The sequence below is a fragment of the Manis javanica genome, chromosome X, assembly GCF_040802235.1.
Source record: "Manis javanica isolate MJ-LG chromosome X, MJ_LKY, whole genome shotgun sequence".
NCBI classification, from domain to species: Eukaryota; Metazoa; Chordata; class Mammalia; order Pholidota; family Manidae; genus Manis; species Manis javanica.
In genome coordinates, this window is record NC_133174.1 from 6,802,589 (window position 1) to 6,824,902 (window position 22,314).

Below are 22,314 nucleotides of genomic sequence, written 5' to 3' on the forward strand. Positions count from 1 at the left end.
GGGCGGGAGGAGCGGCTCTACGGGAAGACCTTGGCCTCGGAGCGGGCTCCGGGACCGCAGTGGGGGGGACCCGCGGGGACACCATCAAGCGCCGCGCGCGCGCGCGCCCGGGACCTCAGTGGTCCGGCCGCGCGCGGGGCGGGCAGAGGCGGGGCGCAGGGCGGGGCGGCTGCGGCCTCCGCCATTCCCCGCTCCCTCCCTCCCCACTACCCCCGCTGCCGCACGCCACCTCCCCGCCCCCACCCCCCTCCCCCACCGCGCGCGCTCCGCCCGCCCTGGAGCCTCGCCCTCCGCCACGATGAGCAAATGAACGCGAGCGAGGGCATGAAATTTAAATTCCACTCAGGGGAGAAAGTGCTGTGCTTCGAGCCTGACCCCACCAAGGCGCGAGTGCTGTACGATGCCAAGGTGCCGCCGCGGAGGGACAGGGAGGAGGCGCGGGCCGGGGGCCCCGGGACGGGAGGCGGATGCGGGCGTGGGCTGCGGCGCGGAGCAGGGAAAGCGGCGGGGCCCCGGCGCCCCATGCCCGTGGCTCCTGGGCCTGCGCGGCGCCGCGCGGGCACCAGGGCGCGCTCGCGGGACGCTGTGCGAAGGAGTAGGGGCACAGGCGCTTCCGCTTCCGCCCTGCGCGCGGGGCTGCGCACGCGCCGTCGTAAACCTCGCGCGTGCGGTGTCGCAATGCTGGAACAGTAGTGTCGGTTTGCGAGCGCGACGCTAGCAAGAGCCCGGTGTCTGTCAGCCAGGCCTCTTGCCGGAGGCCACTCTGCACGAGTTAAATCTATGCTGCGCTCTCTAGCGCTGCGTGGCCTCTGGTGGAACTCCCTGACCGACCGACTCAGGTCCAAACTCATAGCGTCACAGTGCTGGTCGGCGATTCGCTACGTCGGGGCTCCATTCGAGTGTGGGTCCGATTCCTCCCGTAGGGCAAGGTTTACTCGGTGACTTCGTCCCCTGGGGCCTTGTCACGGTTAAGTTTTCAATCCCTGAGACGTGCCCGATCCCGTCCATCTACGTCTCGGGGGTATTGAGTCACATCTGCAAGTCCTCAGGCCTTGATGGCGGGAGGGAGTGGGCATCGCAGTCCTGGGGTGGGAGCTCACCCAGGGCCCCAGCTGCGTCTGGGTAGCTCTGCCCTCTGGGGGACTTCTCAAGGCCTCCGGGCTGTGCGTGTTGTACTTTACAGTACTGCCCTGGTAGCCCCTGTCTCTTTGCTGTGCCTCCTACCTCCTCTCGCTGAGTCTTCCCAGGGGTGACACGCCCCATCATTTGCCCCAGATGTTCCCTCTGGGGACACCGCTGGGAAGGATGGTGTAATCTGACAGACATCCTGACCCTGGAAGCATTGGAGCCGGGGAGACTACAACTCCCAGAGCTCTCAGTGCTGCAGCTCGCTTCTCCAGCCTGGACTCTCCTTAAACGACACATCGGCCGGCCAGTGGCTTTCGAAGCTGCACTGTGTCTCACAGTCAGAGGCCAATCATGGGGTGGTTGGAGGGATGTTTCCTATTTTGAGGCATCCACTCAGGGGAAAAATGGAATTGAAAGGAAAAATGTTTCAACCCAGCTCTGGGTCTAAAAAAGAAAAGAATGCTTTCTTTTCTTTTAATAAAAGGTCTATGATCTAGTTTTTCCGATCCAGCTTCTAGTATTCTGGATGTTTTATCATCTGTGGACAATATTGCCTGTTTTCAGATTGTCGATGTTATTGTTGGAAAAGACGAAAAAGGCAGAAAAATCCCAGAATATCTGATCCATTTTAATGGTTGGAACAGAAGGTGAGTGTACTTGCTAAACTGAACTGAAAATTGATAATGTTTGCAGCACAGGTACATTGCAAACTTCTCTGTTAAGTTTTACAGACACTTGTAGAAAAGCTTCATTTCCTGTTTTTGCTTTTTTATCAACCTTGCCTATTCTGAAGAACGATTACTTTTAAGTCAGTTGTATTTGGATTCTCTGTGGGAAGTTAGGGAAACCCCAGTTGCTTTTGTGTCTGAATTCCTTTTTCAGTTTGTTAGAATCTTTTTTGTGATTTTAAAATATTTAAATAGTTTTCTAAAGTTAATTATTCTGGGGCACCTCTTTCCATGTGAGGTGCTTTTAGCATTTGTTTCATATCAAACTAAAACACTGAATTGTACAATCCTTTTCCTTTTTTGTTTGATTAGCTGGGATAGATGGGCAGCTGAAGATCATGTCCTTCGTGACACGGATGAAAATCGGAGATTACAGCGTAAACTGGCAAGAAAAGCTGTAGCTCGCCTGTAAGAATTCAAAAATTGTGACATTAAGTGTTATTCAATGTGTTTCATTGTTCAGAATTTCAGAAGTCAAAATATGGTAAACATGGTTGAAGTGTATAGTGTGAGTCTGTTTGTATTGTAAGTAACTCCCGTGTTTTCAGCAGTTACTATGTAATATTCTGGAAATGAGATTACCACTTAGGTTCTAAGGTTCAATTGTTTCTCAAATACTTAAGAATCATTGTTTATTATATTTTGTTTTTACCTCAAGACCCATATCGGTTAATATGGAAATTTATTTCAATCGTGTTTATCTTTTTCAGGAGACGCACAGGAAGAAAGAAGAAACGCTGCAGGTTGCCTGGTGTCGACTCCGTCTTAAAAAGCCTCCCCGTTGAAGAAAAAGATGAAAATGATGAAAACTGTGAGTGCCTTGACTTCATTTTCTCTGGCTAAAAGAACTTTTACCTAGTTCTTTTATTCTGCAGGATTGAAGGGGAGGATTCATTAAAATTATAGACAGGGAAACATTTTAAGCTCATTACATAAAACATTTGTCCCTTTTGTTTTTGACAAAGTAGTAAATAAGTCCATAATTAGACCTCATTAATCATGCTCACAACCACTGCCTTCTTAGCCAGTGTCTTTATACTAATGCCTCAGATTTTCTTCTTGGCACCTTCTGGGCTGTGGTCCCACTTATGAATGCAACAGGGAACCGTAGGATCCTAGGTGACTGAACACTTTCAGATACATTAACTTGTCATTTTTGCATTCATTGAAATTGGTGTTATGTTTCACAAAATAAATTTGTTCGCCAAGTACAGTATTTGTGTTCAGCACTTCAAATATATGCAGGACTGCAGTTTATTATTGCAGTATGACACTTCCCCTTAAAGAATTGTAAGGGTTAGGGAAGTAGCTAGTGCAGGTTTGACTGATGTTTTGTCTTTTACCTAGCAATAAGCAGTTCCACTGATGACAGCAGTGAAGAAAAGGATGAAGAAATAAGTGAAGAAAGTGATATTGAAGAAAAGACTGAAGTGGTACAAAGTTTTTATTATAAAAACTCCCTTGTATATATATTAGTGGTAAAATTATGTGGTAAAATTCACCAGTTGTAAATTATTTTGTAAAAATATATTTTTTTAGCCAAATACTGTGAAGTTGTCCTTGATAGTTAAAGGAAAATAACCCTTATTTATAGTCATTGTACGACCCTGTCAGTGGCTCTTTATACCCATAAGGTGCTTTCACAAATCATAGTTATTCTCTTTCCGATCAATTGTAAGCTTTATTTTTATAATGGTGATTAATTTTTAAATGTGTATCAAAGTATGGCATCTTCTGCCTGCCTTCAGAGTTAACAAATCCCACTGGTAAACTTAAACAGGAGAAACAGAATACGCATTTGCAAAGTGCCCGAAAACAAGCTAATTTTAACCCTTAACATACTTTTCTCTGGAACACGTTAGCATCATCATCGGTGTCAATGTTGAGGAGTAACTGGGTTTGTTTCATAGTAAGTGCTCATGTGTTAGTCTTTCTTTGAATATAGATGTTAAAAATGGAATTGTGGTATTGCAGAAGGAAGAACCAGAGCTGCACACGAAAAGGGAAATGGAAGAAAGAACAATAACTATAGAAATCCCTGAAGTTCTGAAGAAGAAGCTTGAGGATGATTGTTACTACATCAACAGGAGGAAACGGGTATACAGGGAGAGCACATAAAACATGGATTTCTAATACAGGTTTTGTTTAGCCATATTTTGCAGTCACAGACTCAAAACAGTTGAGAAACTTGGAAGAGTGGAATTCACATTTTAAGTTTTGGACTGAGTCAGGTTTTAAAGTTCTCTGACAATAGTGGTGTGCTATTGATTAAATTACTGTGCAGGTAGTCTTTCCCAGCTCTGCCTGCCCATTAGAATCCTCTCGGGAGCTTTGCAACCTCAAGAGGTTGAGATGCATTTGGTCTGGTGGAAGCCAGCTGTGGACATAGTCTTGGAAGCGCCCCAGGATCACTAAGATGAAAATCACTGCTTACATTTATTTTAAAAGTGAAAACCATAATCTACATGGGGATATGCTCAGTAGAAGAAAAAAAGATCAGAGAGCTCAAAGCATATTTATTTAGAAGATTTTCCTCTGAGCAGAATTGGCTTTATTTTTTTGAGTTTTAAGAAAGGGTAGAGACAAGATCACTGTTTCTTGAACTATGTGATTTATACAATGGGATACATATAACAGATGAATATATTTTTGTTAACAGTTAGTGAAACTTCCATGCCAGACCAACATCATAACTATTTTGGAATCCTACGTGAAGCATTTTGCTATCAATGCAGCCTTTTCAGCCCATGAGAGGCCTCGTCACCATCATGCTGTGCCACACACCAACATGAATGTGCATTATATCCCGGCAGAGAAGAAGTGAGTAGGGGGTGGAGGGCACTGCTGTCCCCTGGTTCTCTCTCTGTATCTTAGAGAAGTGACTTCCATTTAGAACAGGTAACACTGTCTCCATTTCTGTAATTTGGAGTTTATCTAATATATTACTTAATAATTAGCTTAATTCATTTACTAATAGTAACTAATTTCGTAACAGAATACTGTCCCTTTTTCAAAATTAAGTCACTGTTCAGGCCTGTAATCTGGATGCCTTGAGAGTGTGCACTGCTCTAACACTAAGACCAGCTTTTGTCAGTGATACGTTGTAGGGAAATAACTTGTTTCCTTGAGAAGCACCAGAATGGGTGATGAGAATTTCACCAAGACTTGTTTGCACATGGGTCTTTATTCCAGTTCAGGTAATTGTCCTCATAGTCTGCCTTGCTCATGTGACCCAGCAAAGAGCAGGAGTGGAGGCAGACAGGGAGATTGTTGGAGTCGAAACAAGCATGAGGAGTAGATCACTGGGCCTGCACCCTTCCGCTCCCAGGGATCGCAGTCTGTCCCCCTTCTGCAGCACATGAATGTACTCACATATTCATGCAGCACTCATGGTGCTTAATGTATTTGTGTTCAGTGTGCTAAATTAAAACTACTGGTGTGTACTTTCTGCACTTTGTTACTTATTCTGATTTAATTGTTAGCATTTACAAATTCATTTCGTTCTTTATTTAAGTTTAAAACTCCACCTTATTAAAAATGTGAAACTTCATCATGACCTTTTGGAAAGTATTGCATCTCTAATCTTTTCTTTTTGATTCTCCTAGCGTTGACCTTTGTAAGGAGATGGTGGATGGATTAAGGATAACTTTTGATTACACTCTCCCATTGGTTTTGCTCTATCCGTATGAACAAGTGCAGTATAAAAAGGTGACTTCGTCCAAATTTTTTCTTCCAATTAAAGAAAGTGCCACCAACCCTAATAGGTAAGTTAGACAGCGTGCAGTTGGGCCATGAGATGTCAGCAAATGATTTCTCATTTCCACCTGACGCTGTGGGGCCCGCAGGTCTGGGGGAGGGCGAAGGCTCAAAGTGCCCGTGCTGCCGGGGTTTTCCTGGGTTAGCTAAGTCCTTTGCTTTCAGATGGCTCTGAAAGATTTTACCAAGTGAAGATTCCAGTGCCAAAACTTGGTTGGATTTTGAGCAGCTGTCGCCATCTTTCCAAAGACAGTTGGGCAAAGAGAGCACAGGCTGAGAAGGGTAGAAGATGTGGGTTTGAATTGAGTTCCCTCACGTACTGGTTGTGTGCCTTGGGGAGGCTTTCTGTGCCTTTTGCTTCTGCCTCTGGACAATGGAAAGAACATCTTGTTCGGGTGGTTATTACATGAGGAAGTTCGTGACGGGCTGGCCACCTTTGGCTCTCAAGTAAAGGTTAGTTCCCTTCCGCGCCATGTCCCCACTTTGTTCCCTCACTGACCGAGCACGCCCCAGTCTCTATTTTTTTGCTGGAGAGGAGGGGGGAAATCCCCCAACCTTAGGTCTGTACTTCATCTGTATAAGCTGCTTCCCTGTCTCCCTCATGCTCCTCTTCACGAGGGAGCGCTCTGTTTTCACGTCCACTCCTCCATCTCCCCTTGCCTGCCTTCCAGCTGCCTTTGTCCACCACTGCCCCTGCTCGCCCTGCTCTCCCAGGGAGGCACTGACGCTTCCCACCCGCAGCGCTCCGTGCTCTGTACCAGCCCCCTTTCCCCTGCATCCCCTTCTTGCCCTTCACAGCACCTTTACCCTCATTCTCTGTCTGCTTTATGACCTCTCTTCTCAGGCTGCTACCCTTCCCTTTGGTTTCGTCTCAGATGAGAGGTCTGTGCAGTTCATTCAGGGTCTCTCTGGATGCCCCCATGCTCTACTTCAAACCTCAAGGTTCCCAGTGTCCGGTCCGGGGTAGACTGTGTTTCACAAGGTCGGACTGATACTTGGGGCCTTTCTAGCCCTGTTGAGTAGTTACACTGTGAGGAGAGAATGTAGTACGCTTGTTCTCTCGAGCAGGGTCCCTCAGCCTTGCGCCTATTGATGTTTGAGCTGGATCACTCTCTGGTGGGGCCACCCTGGCCACTGGGGGATACAGAGCAGCATCTCCAGCCTCCACCCACTACATGCCAGGAGCACTTCCCCAGCTGTGACAACCTAAGTTGTCTCCCCACAGTACTGGTATCCCCTGGCTGAGCAAAATCACTCTCAGTTGAGCACCACTGCTCTAAGACAAATATAAAGGGGGCATCACTGTCTTAATGCTAGCGTGCCTCAGAAATATGGAGAGGATTACAATGATTTAGTATGTCTAACTCCTCTCAGAAAACATTTGTTTTGGCACATTTGGAAGTGAAAGTGTATAACTGCCCTGCAGTGGAGTCAAGAGTATGTGTTCTATTTGGACTAAAGGAAGACATTGAAGAACCCCTCTAAGTTTTGCAGAGATCCTGTGCACTGGGTGTGTATGATGATCTCCCCTCTTCCACAGGAACCAGGAGGAGCTGTCTCCAAGCCCCCCTTTGTTGAATCCATCCACACCACAGTCCACGGAGAGTCAGCCAACCACAGGTGAACCGGCCACCCCCAAAAGGCGCAAAGCCGAGCCAGAAGCCTTGCAGTCCCTGAGGCGGTCAACACGCCACTCTGCCAACTGCGACAGGCTGTCTGAGAGCAGTGCCTCTCCTCAGCCCAAGCGCCGGCAGCAGGACACGTCCGCCAGCATGCCCAAGCTGTTCCTGCACCTGGAAAAGAGTAGGTCCATTCCGGGGCGCAGTGAGGCCATTTACTTTGTGCTTGGCCTGGGCCAGGCACTGCACTCCTGAAAGGAGTCCCAGCAGCAGGAGGGCCTAGGGAAAGAATGGGGACAAGCCCATGGTCACACCCACATTTGCGTATTCATCTGGAAATCCAGCTCAGGAGTTTGGCCCCCCACCAAGGCCCATGAGCAGCTGCTGGGAGCAGAGCCCCCACGCCTCCAGTCCAGCAGTTGAATGTGTGGCGCCAGCTGGTTTAGCTCAGTCTCATGAGTCTTTAGCAGTCAGCACCCCTCGTTCCCTACCCCTAGCCCTAATTTACCATACTAGGCAATCACTAATTATTTCCTGTCCCTATGGATGTGCTTCTACTGGGCATCAATTCATATCCTGGAATCATACAATAAATGGCCTTTTGTCTGTGGCTTATTTCACTTAGCATAATATTTTCAAGGTTGATCATGTTGTAGCCTGTATTATACTTGTTTCTTTTCCCTTTTTTCTGGCAAATAATATTCCAGGTACTATCTTTTATAATGGGAAAACTTTACTGTTAAAGATTAATAACTTCCCTGCCGGTTGTAATGGTCTTCTGGCATTCTTTAGTTCAGTAGCTGTGTGATGTTCAAGTGAATAATTAACATCTTTTCCTTTTTAAGAGACACCTGTGCATAGCAGATCATCCTCGCCTGTTCCTCTGACCCCTAGCAGGGAAGGGAGTACTGTGTTTGCCGGCTTTGAAGGCAGAAGAACTAATGAAATAAACGAGGTAAGTGTTCGTGTTTGCTGGTCATCCACAGTGAGGCCGTCTCTGGGTGCTTAAGTCCTGTGGGAGGAAGTTGGGTTCCCTTAGAAGCGTTATGTTGCTCTTGCTGTGGGTAATAGCAAAAATGTTCACATGATGATGCTTAAATAACACTGTGTTTTTGGTTTCTAAAATAAGAATATAATTAGGCTTCCAGCCATATGCTTATACCCATCATTTATCTTAAATAAGTACACATATTGAAATATGAGTATTTCTGTTTTATAAAGCAGGCATTGGCACACTTTTTCTACAGAAGGCCAGACAGCAAGTACTTTAGACTTTGCAGGCTACACTGTGTCCAGAATATCTATCTACAAAAGCAGCCATAGACACTATGTAAATGAATGGGTGTGCTGTGTTCCAATAAAACTTTATAGACACTGAATTTTGAGTATCATAAATTTTTTTTGGTATCATTAATCTATAATTACATGAGCAACATTATGTTTACTAGACACCCCCCATCACCAAGTTCCCCCCACATACCCCATTGCAGTCACTGTCCATCAGCGTACTAAGATGCTGTAGAATCACTACCTGTCCTCTCTGTGCTGTACAGCCTTCCCGTTGCCGCCCTCCCCAAAATATGCATGCTAATCGTAATGCCGCCTTTCTTTTTCTTCCCCCGTGATCCCACCAATCCTCCCTGGTCCCTTTCCCTTTGGTAACTGTTAGTCCATTCTTGGGTTCTGTGAGTCTGCTGCTGTTTTGTACCTTCAGTTTTTCCTTTGTTCTTATACTCCACACATGAGTGAAATCATTTGGTACTTGTCTTTCTCCGCCTGGCTTATTTCATGAGGATAATCCCCTCTAGCTCCATCCATATTGTTGCAAATGGTCGGATTTGTCTTCTTCTTATGGCTGAATAATATTCCATTGTGTATATGTACCACCTCTTCTTTATCCATTTATCTACTGATGGACACTTAGGTTGCTTCCATTTCTTGACTATTGTAAATAGTGCTGCAATAAACATAGGGGTGCATCTGTCTTTTTCAATCTGGGCTACTGCATTCTTAGGATAAATTTCTAGGAGTGGAATTCCTGGGTGAAATGGTATTTCTATTTTGAGTTTTTTGAGGAATCTCCATACTACTTTCCACAATGGTTGAACTAATTTACATTGCCACCAGCAGTGTAGGAGGGTTCCCCTTTCTCCACAACCTCGCCAACATTTGTTGTTGTTTGTCTTTTGGATGGTGGCCATCCTTACTGGTGTGAGGTGATATCTCATTGTGGTTTTAATTTGCATTTCTCTGATGACAAGCGATGTGGAGCATCTTTTCATGTGTCTGTTGGCCATCTGAATTTCTTCTTTGGAGAACTGTCTGTACAGTTCCTCTGACCATTTTTTGATTGGATTATTCACTTTTTGTTTGTTGAGGTGCGTGACCTATTTATATATTTTGGATGTCAACCCTTTATCGGTTCTGTCATTTAGGAATATATTCTCCCATACCGTAGGATGCCCTTTTGTTCTATTGGTGGTGTTCTTTGCTATACAGAAGCTTTTCAGTTTCATGTAGTCCCAGTTGTTCACTTTTGCTTTTGTTTCCCTTGCCCAGGGAGATATGTTCATGAAGAAGTCGCTCATGTTTATGTCTAAGAGATTTTTGCCTGTGTTTTTTTCTAAGAGTTTTATGGTTTCATGGCTTACATTCAGGTATTATCCATTTCAAATTTAATTTTGTGTATGTGGTTAGACAATGATCCAGTTTCATTCTCTTACATGTAGCTGTCCAGTTCTGCCAACACCAGGTTTTGAAGAGGCTGAGTATCATAAATTTTTATGTGTTTCAAGATACTGTTCTTCTTTTGGTGTTTTTAGAACCATTTGAAAATATAAAGTCCAGACAAGATATAATACCCATTCTCCTTAAAGTTTTCCAAAAATAGAAGAGGAGGGAATACTCCCAAACTCATTCTATGAGGCCAGCATTACTCTAATACCAAAACCACACAAAGACACCACAAAAAAAAAGAAAACTACAGACCGATATCCCTGATGAACACAGATGCAAAAATACTCAGCAAAACATTAGCAAACTGAATTCAAAAACACATCAAGAGGATCATACGCCATGACCAAGTGGGATTCATCCCAGGGATGCAAGGATGGTACAACATTCAAAAATCCATCAACATCATCCACCACATCAACAAAAAGAAGGACAAAACCACATGATCATCTCCATAGATGCTGAAAAAGCATTTGACAAAATTCAACATCCATTCATGATAAAAACTCTCAGCAAAATGGAAATAGAGGGCAAGTAGCCAAGCATAATAAAGGTCATATAAGACAAACCCACAGCCAACATCATACGTAACAGCAAGAAGCTGAAAGCTTTTCCTCTAACATCAGGAACAAGACAAGGATGCGCACTCTCCCCACTTTTATTCAACATAGTACTGGAGGTCCTAGCCATGGCAATCAGACAAAACAAAGAAATAAAAGGCATCCAGACTGGTAAGGAAGAAGTTACACTGCCCCTGTTTGCAGATGACATGATATTGTACAGAAAAACCCTAAAGAATGCATTCCAACACTACTAGAACTAATATCTGAATTCAGCAAAGTTGCGGGATACAAAATTAATACACAGAAATCTGTTGCATTCCTATACATTAACGATGAACTAGCAGAAAGAAAAATCAGGAAAAAAATTCCATTCACAATTGCATCAAAAAAAAAAATACCTAGAAATAGAGGAGGAGCCAATATGGCAGCGTGAGTAGTTCAGCAGAAATCTCCTCCCAAAAACATATATATTTTTGAAAATACAGCAAACACAACTATTCCTAAAAGAGACACCAGTGGATACAGTACAACAGCCAGGCTACATCTACATCTGCGAGAACTCAGCATCACATGAAGGGGGTAAGATATAAGCCACGGCCCAGCGGGACGCGAACGCCCCCATATCCCAGACCCCAGTGGGAAGAAAGGAGTCGGAGTGGGGAGGGAGTGGAAGTACAGGGCTGCTAAACAACCAGCTCTAGAAATCTGCACCAGGAGTGCAGACAGTGCATGGGGTGCTGGATGCTAGAGAAACGGAAAAGCAAAACCTGCAAGCAGGTCACCGCAAATGGCACCCCTGAGACAAAAGAAAAGCAAGTGCTTTTTCCAAGTCTTAAAGGGACAGGGACCTCACAGCTGGACAAAGTCATTCCAACACAAGCACCCCAGCACCTGGGAATCTGGGGAACTCTAGATGACCTAACCCCCTGGGCGGCAGCGCAGCTCTGAAGCCCCTCATGACAATATGCAGCCTGTCAGTTGTTCCCCCCAACCTGCGCAGACCCCGACACACTGGCCCAGTAGTGGGAGAGCGGCAGCACGCGCCGGGGGAGGTGGCGCCAGAGGGGCCCCGGAGCGGCCTGAGTGAGCCCGCGGCAGCAGTGGCCAAGTGGCCCGGGGCCAGCCCACATGGGCCGGCGGCAATGGGGGCAACAGAGCGGCCCACGCAAGCCCACAGCAGTGACACCTGAGTGGCCTGGGACTGGTCCTAATGGGCCAACAGCAGTGGCGACAGAGCGGCCCACATGAGCCCACGGTGGTGGTGACGGAGGGGGCCAGGAACGGCCTGTGCAAGCACATGGCGGCAGCGCCAGAGGGGCTGGGAGCGGCCGGCGCGAGCCTGTGGTGCAGGAGCGGCCCGCACACGCCGGCAGAGGCAGCGCCAGAGGTTCCAGGAGCAGCCCATGTGTGCCGGTGGTGGTGGGGCCCGAGGGGCCTGGGAGAGGCCCGCGGGAGCTGGCAGCAGCAGCAGAGGAGCAGTCCAGGAGCAGCCGTGCCCCCAGCAGCCGCTCAGCCCAGCACAACGACACCCGGGCCAGACCCAAAGGCCGCTGTTGATACACAGCTGCTCGGCAGGGGCACCGCTTTCACTGGAGAGCGAACCCGGCATGTGTGCCACTCCCCACAGGACTCTGCACTACTCTGACGGAGACCCCACCCACAGCAGCTTAGGGATTAATCCGGAAGCTGCTCCAGGAGTGCGGATAACCAACACAGGCAGTGGAGAAGGGCAAGGTGACCAGCAAGCAGGAAAGACTTTGTTCTCCCAGCTGATACATGCGCTACTGGCCTGCAGCTACCTCTATCACCATGAAAAGGCAGAAGAATTTAGTCCAGGCCAAAATAGTCCAGACAATTCCTGAGAGAGGGACGGAGAGTATAGACCTAGCCAAACTCCCAGAAAAAGAATTCAAAATAAAGGTCAAAACCGTACTGATGGATATTCAGACAAATATGCAAGAGCTAAGGGATGAAGTCTGGAGGGAGATTACAAAAATGAAACAATCTGTGAAAGAATTTAAGAGCAGACTAGATGGGGTGCAAGAGGCTGTTAATGGAATAGAAGTCAGAGAACAGGAACGCAGAGAAGCTGACACAGAGAGAGATAAAAGGATCTCCAGGAATGAAAGAATATTAAGAGAACTGTGTGGCCAGTCCAAACGAACAATATTTGCATTATAGGGGTACCAGAAGAAGAAGACAGAAAAAGGGATAGAAAGAGTATTTGAAGAAATAATTGCTGAAAACTTCCCCAAACTGGGGGAGGAAATAATTGCTCAGAACACGGAAGCACACTGAACTCCCAACAGAAGGGACGCAAAGAGGACAACACTAAGACATAATAATTAAAATGACAAAGATCAAGGACAAGGACAGAGAATTAAAGGCAGCTAGAGTGAGGAAAAAGGTCACCTACAAAGGAAAACGCATCAGGCTATCATCAGACTTCTCAACAGAAACCTTACAGGCCAGAAGAGAATGGCATGATATATTTAATGCAATGAAACAGAAGGGCCTTGAACCAAGGATACTGTATCCACCACGATTACCATTTAAATATGAAGGAGGGATTAAACAATTCCCAGACAAGCAAAAGTAAAGGGAATTTACCTCCCACAAAACACCTCGACAGGGTATTTTAGAGGGACTGCTCAAGATGGGAGCACTCCTAAGACTAAATAGAGTCACCAGAGAAAATAAAATCACAGCAAAGAAAGACCAACCAAATACTAACTAAAGACAAAACATAAAATCAACTACCCACAAAAGCAGTCAAAAGAAACACAAAAGAGCATAGAACAAAACACCCAACATATGAAGAATGGAGGAGGATGAACAAGAAGGGAGAAAAATAAAGAATCACCAGACAGTCTTTATAATAGCTCAATAAGTGAGTTATGTTAGACAGTAAGATACTAAAGAAGCTAACCTTGAACCTTTGGTAACCACGAATCTAAAGCCTGCAATGGCAATAAGTACATATCTTTCAATAATCACCCTAAATGTAAATGGACTGAATGCACCAATCAAAAGACACAGAGTAATAGAATGGATAAATAAGCAAGACCCATCTGTATGCTGCTTACAAGAGAGACTCACCTCAAACCCAAAGACAAGCACAGACTAAAAGTCAAGGGATGGAAAAAGATATTTCATGCAAACAACAGGGAGAAAAAACCAGGTGTTGCAGTACTAGTAACAGACAAAATAGACTTAAAAACAAAGAAAGTAACAAGAGATAAAGAAGGACATTACATAATGATAAAGGGCTCAGTCCAACAAGAGGATATAACCATTATAAACATATATGCACCCAATACAGGAGCACCAACATATGTAAAACAAATACTAACAGAACTAAAGGAGGAAATAGAATGCAATGCATTCATTTTAGGAGACTTCAACACACCACTCACTCCAAAGGATAGATCCACAAGACAGAAAATAAGTAAGGACACAGAGGCACTGAACAACACACTAGAACAGATGGACCTAATAGACATCTGTAGAACTCTACATCCAAAAGACACAGGATACACATTCTTCTCAAGTGCACATGGAACATTCTCCAGAATAGACCACATACCAGGCCACAAAAAGAGCCTCAGTAAATTCCAAAAGATTGAAATTCTATCAACCAACTTTTCAGACCACAAACGTATAAAACTAGAACTAAATTGTACAAAGAAAACAAAAAGCTCACAAACACATGGAGGCTTAACAACATGCTCCTAAATAATCAATGGATCAATGAACAAATTAAAATAGAGATCAGGTAATACATGGAAACAAATGACAACAACAACACGAAGCCCCAAATTCTGTGGGACACAGTGAAAGCAGTCTTAAGAGGAAAGTATATAGCAAACCAGGCATATTTAAAGAAGGAAGAACAACCCCAAATGAATAGTCTAACGTCACAATTATCCTAATTGGAAAAAGAACAAATGAGGCCTAACGGCAGCAGAAGAAGAAACATAATAAAGATCAGAGAAGAAATAAACAAAACTGAGAAGAATAAAACAATAGAAAAAATCAATGTAACCAAGAGTTGGTTCTTTGAGAAAATGAACAAAATAGATAAGCCTCTAGCCAAACTTATAAGAGAAAAAGAGAATCAATACACATAAACAGAATCAAAAAAGAGAAAGGAAAAATCATGACAGACTCCACAGAAATACAAAGAATTATTAGAGACTACTATGAAAACCTATATGCTAACAAGCTGGAAAACCTAGAAGAAATGGACAACTTCCTAGAAAAATACAAACTTCCAAGACTGACCAAGGGAAGAAACACAAAATTTAAACAAACCAATTACGAGTAAAGAAATTGAAGTGGTAATCAAAAAACTACCCAAGAACAAAACCCCCAGGCCAGATGGATTTACCTTGGAATTTTATCAGACATACAGAGAAGACATAATACCCATTCTCCTTAAAGTTTTCCAAAAAAATAGGAGGGAATACTCCCAAACTCATTCTATGAAGCCAACGTCACCCTAATACCAAAACCTAATACCAAGAACCCTCCAAAAAAGAAAATTACAGACCAATATCCCTGATGAACGTAGATGCAAAAATACTCAACAAAATATTAGCAAACCAAATTCAAAAATATATCAAAAGGATCATACACCACGACCAAGTGGGATTCATCCCAGGGATGGAAGGATGGTACAACATTCGAAAATCCATCAACATCATCCACCACATCAACAAAAAGAAGGGCAGAAACCACATGATTATCTCCATAGATGCTGAAAAAGCATTCGACAAAATTCAACATCCATTCATGATAAAAACTCTCAGCAAATGGGCATAGAGGGCAAGTAGCTCAACATAATAAAGGCCATATATTATAAACCCCCAGCCAATATCATACTGAACAGCGAGAAGCTGAAAGCTTTTCCTCTGAGATCGGGAGCAGGACAGGGATGCCCACTCTCCCCACTGTTATTCAACATAGTCCTGGAGGTCCTAGCCATGGCAATTAGACAAAACAAAGAAATACAAGGAATCCAGGTTGGTAAAGAAGAAGGCTAACTGTCACTATTTCCGATGACAAGATATTGTACATAAAAACCCCTAAAGACTCCACTCCAAAACTACTAGAACTGATATCGGAAGAAAGCAAAGTTGCAGGATACAAAATTAACACACATAAATCTGTGGCTTTCCTATACACTAAAAATGGACCAATAGAAAGAGAAATCAGGAAAACATTTCCATTCACAATTGCATCAAAAAGAATAAAATACCTAGGAATAAACCTAACCAAAGAAGTGAAAGAGCTATACCCTGAAAACTATAAGACACTCTTAAGAGAAATTAAAGAGGACACTCTCAAATGGAAACTCATTCCATGCTCTTGCTGGGAATAATTAAAATCGTTAAAAAGGCCATCCTGCCCAGAGCAATATACAGATTTGATGCAATCCCTATCAAATTACCAACAACCTTCTTCAACAAACTGGAACAAATAGTTAAAAAACTCATATGGAAACACAAAAGACCCCGAATAGCCAAAGCAAACCTGAGAAGGAAGAACAAAGTGGGGGGGGGGGATCTCACTCCCCAACTTCAAGCTCTACAAAGCCATAGTAATCAAGACAATTTGGTACTGGCCCAAGAACAGAGCCACAGACCAGTGGAACAGAATAGAGACTCCAGACATTAACCCAAATATATATGGGCAATTAATATATGATAAAGGAGCCATGGACATACAATGGGGAAATGACAGTCTCTTCAACAGATGGTGCTGGCAAAACTGGACAGCTACATGTAGGAGAATGAAACTGGATCACTGTCTAACCCCATACACAAAAGTAAATTCGAAATGGATCAAAGACCTGAATGTAAGTCATGAAACCATAAAACTCTTAGAACAAAACATAGGCAAAAATCTCTTGGACATAAACATGAGTGACTTCTTCATGAACATATCTCCCTGGGCAAGGAAAACAAAAGCAAAAATGAACAAGTGGGACTTTATTAAGCTGAAAAGCTTCTGTACAGCAAAAGACACCATCAATAGAACAAAAAGGTACCCTACAGTATGGGAGAATATATTTGTAAATGACAGATCCGATAAAGGTTTGACATCCAAAATATATAAAGAGCTCACGCACCTGAACAAACAAAAAGCAAATAATCCAATTAAAAAATGGACAGAGGAGCTGAACAGACAGTTCTCCAAAGAAGAAATTCAGATGGCCAACAGACACATGAAAAGATGCTCCACATCCCTAGTCATCAGAGAAATGCAAATTAAAACCACAATGAGATATCACCTCACACCAGGGAGAATGGCTACCATCCAAAAGACAAAGAACGACAATTGTTGGCGAGGTTGTGGAGAAAGGGGAACCCTCCTGCACTGCTGGTGGGAATGTAAATTAGTTCAGCCATTGTAGAAAGTAGAAAGGAGGTTCCTCTAAAAGCTCAAAATAGACATACCATTTGACCCAGGAATATCCAATTCTAGGAATTTATCCTAAGAATGCAGCAGCCAAATTTGAAAAAGACAGATGCACCCCTATGTTTATCACAGCACTATTTACAATAGCCAAGGAATGGAAACAACCTAAGTGTCCATCAGTAGATGAATGGATAAAGAAGAGGTGGTACATATACACAATGGAATATTATTCAGCCATAAGAAGAAAACAAATCCTACCATTTCCAACAACATGGATGGAGCTAGAGGGTATTATGCTCAGTGAAATAAGCCAAGTGGTGAAAGAGAAATACCAAATGATTTCACTCATATGTGGAGTATAAGAACAAAGAAAAACTGAAGGAACAAAACAGCAGCACAATCACAGAACCCAAGAATGTACTAACAGTTGCCAAAGTGAAAGTGACTTGGGAGAATGGGAGGGAAGGGAGGGATAAGGGTGCAGGAGAAGAAAGGGCAAAGTTTGATTAGCATGTATGATGTTGGTAGGTAATGGGGAGGGCTGTGCAACACAGAAAAGACAAGTAGTGATTCTACAGCATCTTACTACGCTGATGGACAGTGACTGTAATGGGGTTTGTGGGGGTTACTTGGTGAAGGGGGGACCCTAGTAAACATAATGTTCTTCATGTAATTGTAGATTAATGATAACAAAAAAAAGGAGCCTCAATAAATTCAGAAAGATAGAAATCCTACCAACCAACTTTTCAGACCACAAAGGTATGAAACTCGAAATAAATAGTATAAAGAAAGCAAAAAGGCTCACAAACACATGGAGGCTTAACAACATGCTCCTAAATAATCAATAGATTAATGACCAAATTAAAACAGAGATCAAGCAATATATGGAAACAAATGACAACCACAACACAAAGCCCCAACTTCTGTGGGACGCAGCAAAAGCAGTCTTAAAAGGAAAGTATATAGCAATCCAGGCATTAATAAAGAAGGCTTAAATAAAGAAGGAAGAACAAACCCAAATGAACAGTCTCACATCACAATTATCGAAATTGGAAAAAGAACAAATGAGGCCTAAAGTCAGCAGAAGGAGGGACATAATAAAGATCAGAGAAGAAATAAGTATAATTGAGAAGAATAAAACAATAGAAAAAAATCAATGAAACCAAGAGCTGGTTTTTTGAGAAAATAAACAAAATAGATAAGCCTCTAACCAGACTTATTAAGAGAAAAAGGGAATCAACACACATCAAGAGAATCAGAAACGAGAAAGGAAAACTTGTGACAGACCCCACAGAAATAAAAGAATTATTAGAGACTACTATGAAAACCTATATGCTAACAAGCTGGAAAACCTAGAAGAAATGGACAACTTCTTAGAAAAATACAACCTTCCAAGACTCACCAAGGAAGAAACAGAAAATCTAAACAAACCAATTACCAGCAACAAAATTGAAGTGGTAATCAAAAAACTACCCAGGAACAAAACCCCCAGGCCAGGTGGATTTACCTCAGAATTTTATCAGACATACAGAGAAGACATAATATCCATTCTCCTTAAAGTTTTCCAAAAAATAGAAAAGGAGGGAATACTACCAAACTCATTCTATGAAGCCAACATCACCCCAATACAAAAATCAGGCAAAGACCCCACCAAAAAAGAAAACTACAGACCAATATCCCTGATGAACATAGATACAAAAATACTCAACAAAATATTAGCAAACCAAATTCAAAAATACATCAAAAGGATCATACACCACGACCAAGTGGGATTCATCCCAGGGATGCAAGGATGGTACAACATTCGAAAATCCATCAACATCATCCACCACATCAACAAAAAGAAGGACAAAAACCACATGATCATCTCCATAGATGCTGAAAAAGCATTCAACAAAATTCAACATCCATTCATGATAAAAACTCTCAGCAAAATGGGCATAGAGGGCAAGTAGCTCAACATAATAAAGGCCATATATGATAAACCCAGAGCTAACATCATACTGAACAGCGAGAAGCTGAAAGTTTTTCCTCTGAGATCAAGAACAAGACAGGGACGCCCACTCTCCCCACTATTATTTAACATAGCACTGGACGTCCTAGCCACGGCAATTAGACAAAACAAAGAAATACAAGGAATCCAGATTTGTAAAGAAGAAGGCAAACTCACTATTTGCAGATGACATGATATTGTACATAATATCCACTAAAGACTCCACTCCAATACTACTAGAACTGATATCAGAATACAGCAAAGTTCCAGGATACAAAATTAACACACAGAAATCTGTGGCTTTCCTTTACACTAACAATGAACAAATAGATGGAGAAATCAGGAAAACAATCCCATTCACAACTGCATCAAAAAGAATAAAATACCTAGGAATAGACCTAACCCAAGAAGTGAAAGACCTATACCCTGAAAACTATAAGACACTCTTAAGAGAAATTAAAGAGGACACTAACAAATGGAAACTTATCACATGCTCTTGGCTAGGAAGAATTAATATCATCAAAAAGGCCATCCTGCCCAGAGCAATATACAGATTTGATGCAATCCCTATCAAATTACCAACTTCAATGAACTGGAACAAATAGTTAAAAAATTCATATGGAAACACCAAAGACCCCGAATAGCCAAAGCAATCCTGAGAAGGAAACACCAAAGACCCTGAATAGCCAAAGCAATCCTGAGAAGGAAGAATAAAGTAGGGGGGATCTCACTCCCCAACTTCAAGCTTTACTACAAAGCCACAGTAATCAAGACAATTTGGTACTGGCACAAGAATAGAGCTACAGACCAGTGGAACAGAATAGAGAGACTCCAGACATTAACCCAAACATATATGATCAATTAATATACAATAAAGGAGTGATGGACATACAATGGGGAAATGACAGTCTCTTCAACAGATGGTGCTAGCAAAACTGGACAGCTACATGTAAGAAAATGAAACTGGATCACTGTCTAACCCCATACACAAAGGTAAATTCGAAATGGATCAAAGACCTGAATATAAGTCATGAAACCATAAAACTCTTAGAAAAAAACTGAGGCGAAAATCTCTTGGACATAAACTTGAGTAACTTGTTCATAAACATATCTCCTTGGGCAAGGAAAACAAAAGCAAAAATGAACAAGTGGGACTACATCAAGATGAAAAGCTTCTGTACAGCAAAAGACACCATCAATAGAACAAAAAGGTATCCTACAGTATGGGAGAATACATTCATAAATGACAGATCCAATAAAGGGCTGACATCCTAAATATATAAAGAGCTCATGCACCTCAACAAACAAAAAGCAAATAATCCAATTAAAAATGGGCAGATGTGAACAGACACTTCTCCAAAGAAGAAATTCAGATGGCAAACAGACACATGAAAAGATGCTCCACATTGCTAGTCATCAGAGAAATGCAAATTAAAACCACAATGAGATATCACCTCACACCAGTTAGGATGGCCAGCATCCAAAAGACAAAGAACAAATGTTGGTGAGGATGTGGAGAAAGGGGAACCCTCCTACACTGCTGTTGTGAATGTAAGTTAGCTCAACCATTGTGGAAAGTAGTATGTAGGTTCCTAAGAAAACTCAAAATAGAAATAGCATTTGACCCAGGAATTCCACTCCTAGAAATTTACCCTAAGAATGCAGTTGCGCAGTTTGAAAAGGACATATACACCCCTATGTTTATCACAGCACTATTTATAATAGCCAAGAAATGGAAGCAACCCAAGTGTCCATCAGTAGATGAATGGATAAAGAAGATGTGGTACATATACACAATGGAATATTATTCAGCCATAAGATGAAAACAAATCCTACCATTTGCAACAACATGGATGGAGCTAATGGGTATTATGCTCAGCGAAATAAGCCAGGCAGAGAGAGACAAGTACCAAATGTAGCATGTTTCTTTTTGAGAGATTAGTGGGCGGCACATTTGGATCACATTTATTACAGTTATAAAAGTAAAGATTTGATTTCGGTCAAAAATAAAAAAGCAAAAACTATAATATATATGCTAATGTGTGATCTCTATGGAAAACACATACTTCTATCCTCTCATGCCCCCTACATCATAAATCCACTAGTAAGAAATGAAAGCTTAAAATTTTAGAATATGCATCTTGGTGTTTTTCTGTGTATTTACATAATAATTATACATACACCTTATATTGTGAATTTTCTTTTTTGCAAGTGTCATATTGATCTTATTTTTAGCTTAATCCTCTTTAACACAATACATTATACTATCATATTTCCTGAGATCATGCCCACAAAGAGTTTCATGGGAAAGTTAAAAGGGTGGCTTTAGAACTCCCATATTGGTTTGTGGTCATTGTTTCCTTCCATTTTCTGGTCCAACTGTGAAGCAACTCCTGAGGCACTAGAGGGACAGGAAGTTTAGGGGTGGGAATGTGACACTTAATTAGTGACATCTGTCTTCTGGCCTGAGAATGTCAAAGCATGTCTATTTCTGCAAGGATCCCAAATGCTGAGATCTATTGGTAATGGCGTGTTAAGATACAATAACAATGCATTCAATTTGTGCTTTTCCCAGGTCCTCTCCTGGAAACTTGTACCTGACAGTTATCCGCCAGGTGATCAGCCACCTCCACCCTCTTACATTTATGGGGCCCAACACTTGTTGCGATTATTTGGTACGAAATCCTGGTTCCTGCTGCCTTCTTTATTTTTCCCCCCTACTTTGTTTTCAGCATCTTGTTAGCTTATGTACATCTTGTGGCAATTTTGACATCTAAGAGAAATAATTGAACGGTGACCTCTTAACCAAAAGAAAAACAAAGAAGCAAAGACTGAATGGATCAAATTTCATAAAAATTGTGTTTTTAATATTTGTACTACTACTCTATCTTTATGTTCACTAAGTGTTTCTGGTTTTGTTTGATAATGTAGATGTTAATTTCAGTTCAAAGAAGGATAAGCAGGGACCCAGATGATCCCTGAGTTTTATCCTACTCATTGTAGATTCTGCTGGCTGTAAATGGTCTTGCTTTTATTTTTAATGCAGTGAAACTTCCAGAAATCCTTGGAAAGATGTCCTTTTCTGAGAAGAATCTAAAGGCTTTACTGAAGCACTTTGATCTGTTTCTGAGGTATTTTTATTACTTGGTGAAAACTTACTTCTGTAGCCTCACATATGACTTTACTGAACTTCTCTTGAGCAGATGTGGAAGCTAGCTAGCTGTGTGGTATTTTAAATAGTAGCAGTGTTACCTAAGTATGCTTAGTTCTAATTGTAATGTAATAGAGGGGTTTGGGGCTCTTGTTTCCATAATTTAGCTTTAAATTATGGTCTCTGAGTCGAGTATTCATTGTGCAGAGGTAAAATGTTT

The 22,314-nt window shown here is 42.5% G+C and overlaps 1 protein-coding gene across 6 annotated transcripts in view; it reads left to right on the forward strand.

Annotated features, from left to right (window-relative positions):
- Nucleotides 1-258: 258 nt before the first annotated feature.
- The window catches only part of MSL3 (MSL complex subunit 3), a 35,640-nt gene continuing 13,584 nt past the window's right edge, over nt 259-22,314 (forward strand). For 3 of the 6 annotated variants that reach the window (XR_012127243.1, XM_037013498.2, XM_037013499.2), the window contains exons 1-12: nt 259-408; nt 1,693-1,775; nt 2,169-2,264; nt 2,567-2,667; nt 3,204-3,289; nt 3,831-3,953; nt 4,516-4,676; nt 5,462-5,620; nt 7,153-7,415; nt 8,077-8,186; nt 21,519-21,618; nt 21,990-22,074. Coding sequence is in view for 4 of the 6 variants with exons in the window: in XM_037013498.2 (XP_036869393.1) it covers nt 307-408; nt 1,693-1,775; nt 2,169-2,264; nt 2,567-2,667; nt 3,204-3,289; nt 3,831-3,953; nt 4,516-4,676; nt 5,462-5,620; nt 7,153-7,415; nt 8,077-8,186; nt 21,519-21,618; nt 21,990-22,074 (1,469 nt within the window). In the remaining 2 variants the exon portion in view is untranslated. The other 3 variants (XM_037013502.2, XR_005060021.2, XM_037013501.2) reach the window with 3 other exon arrangements.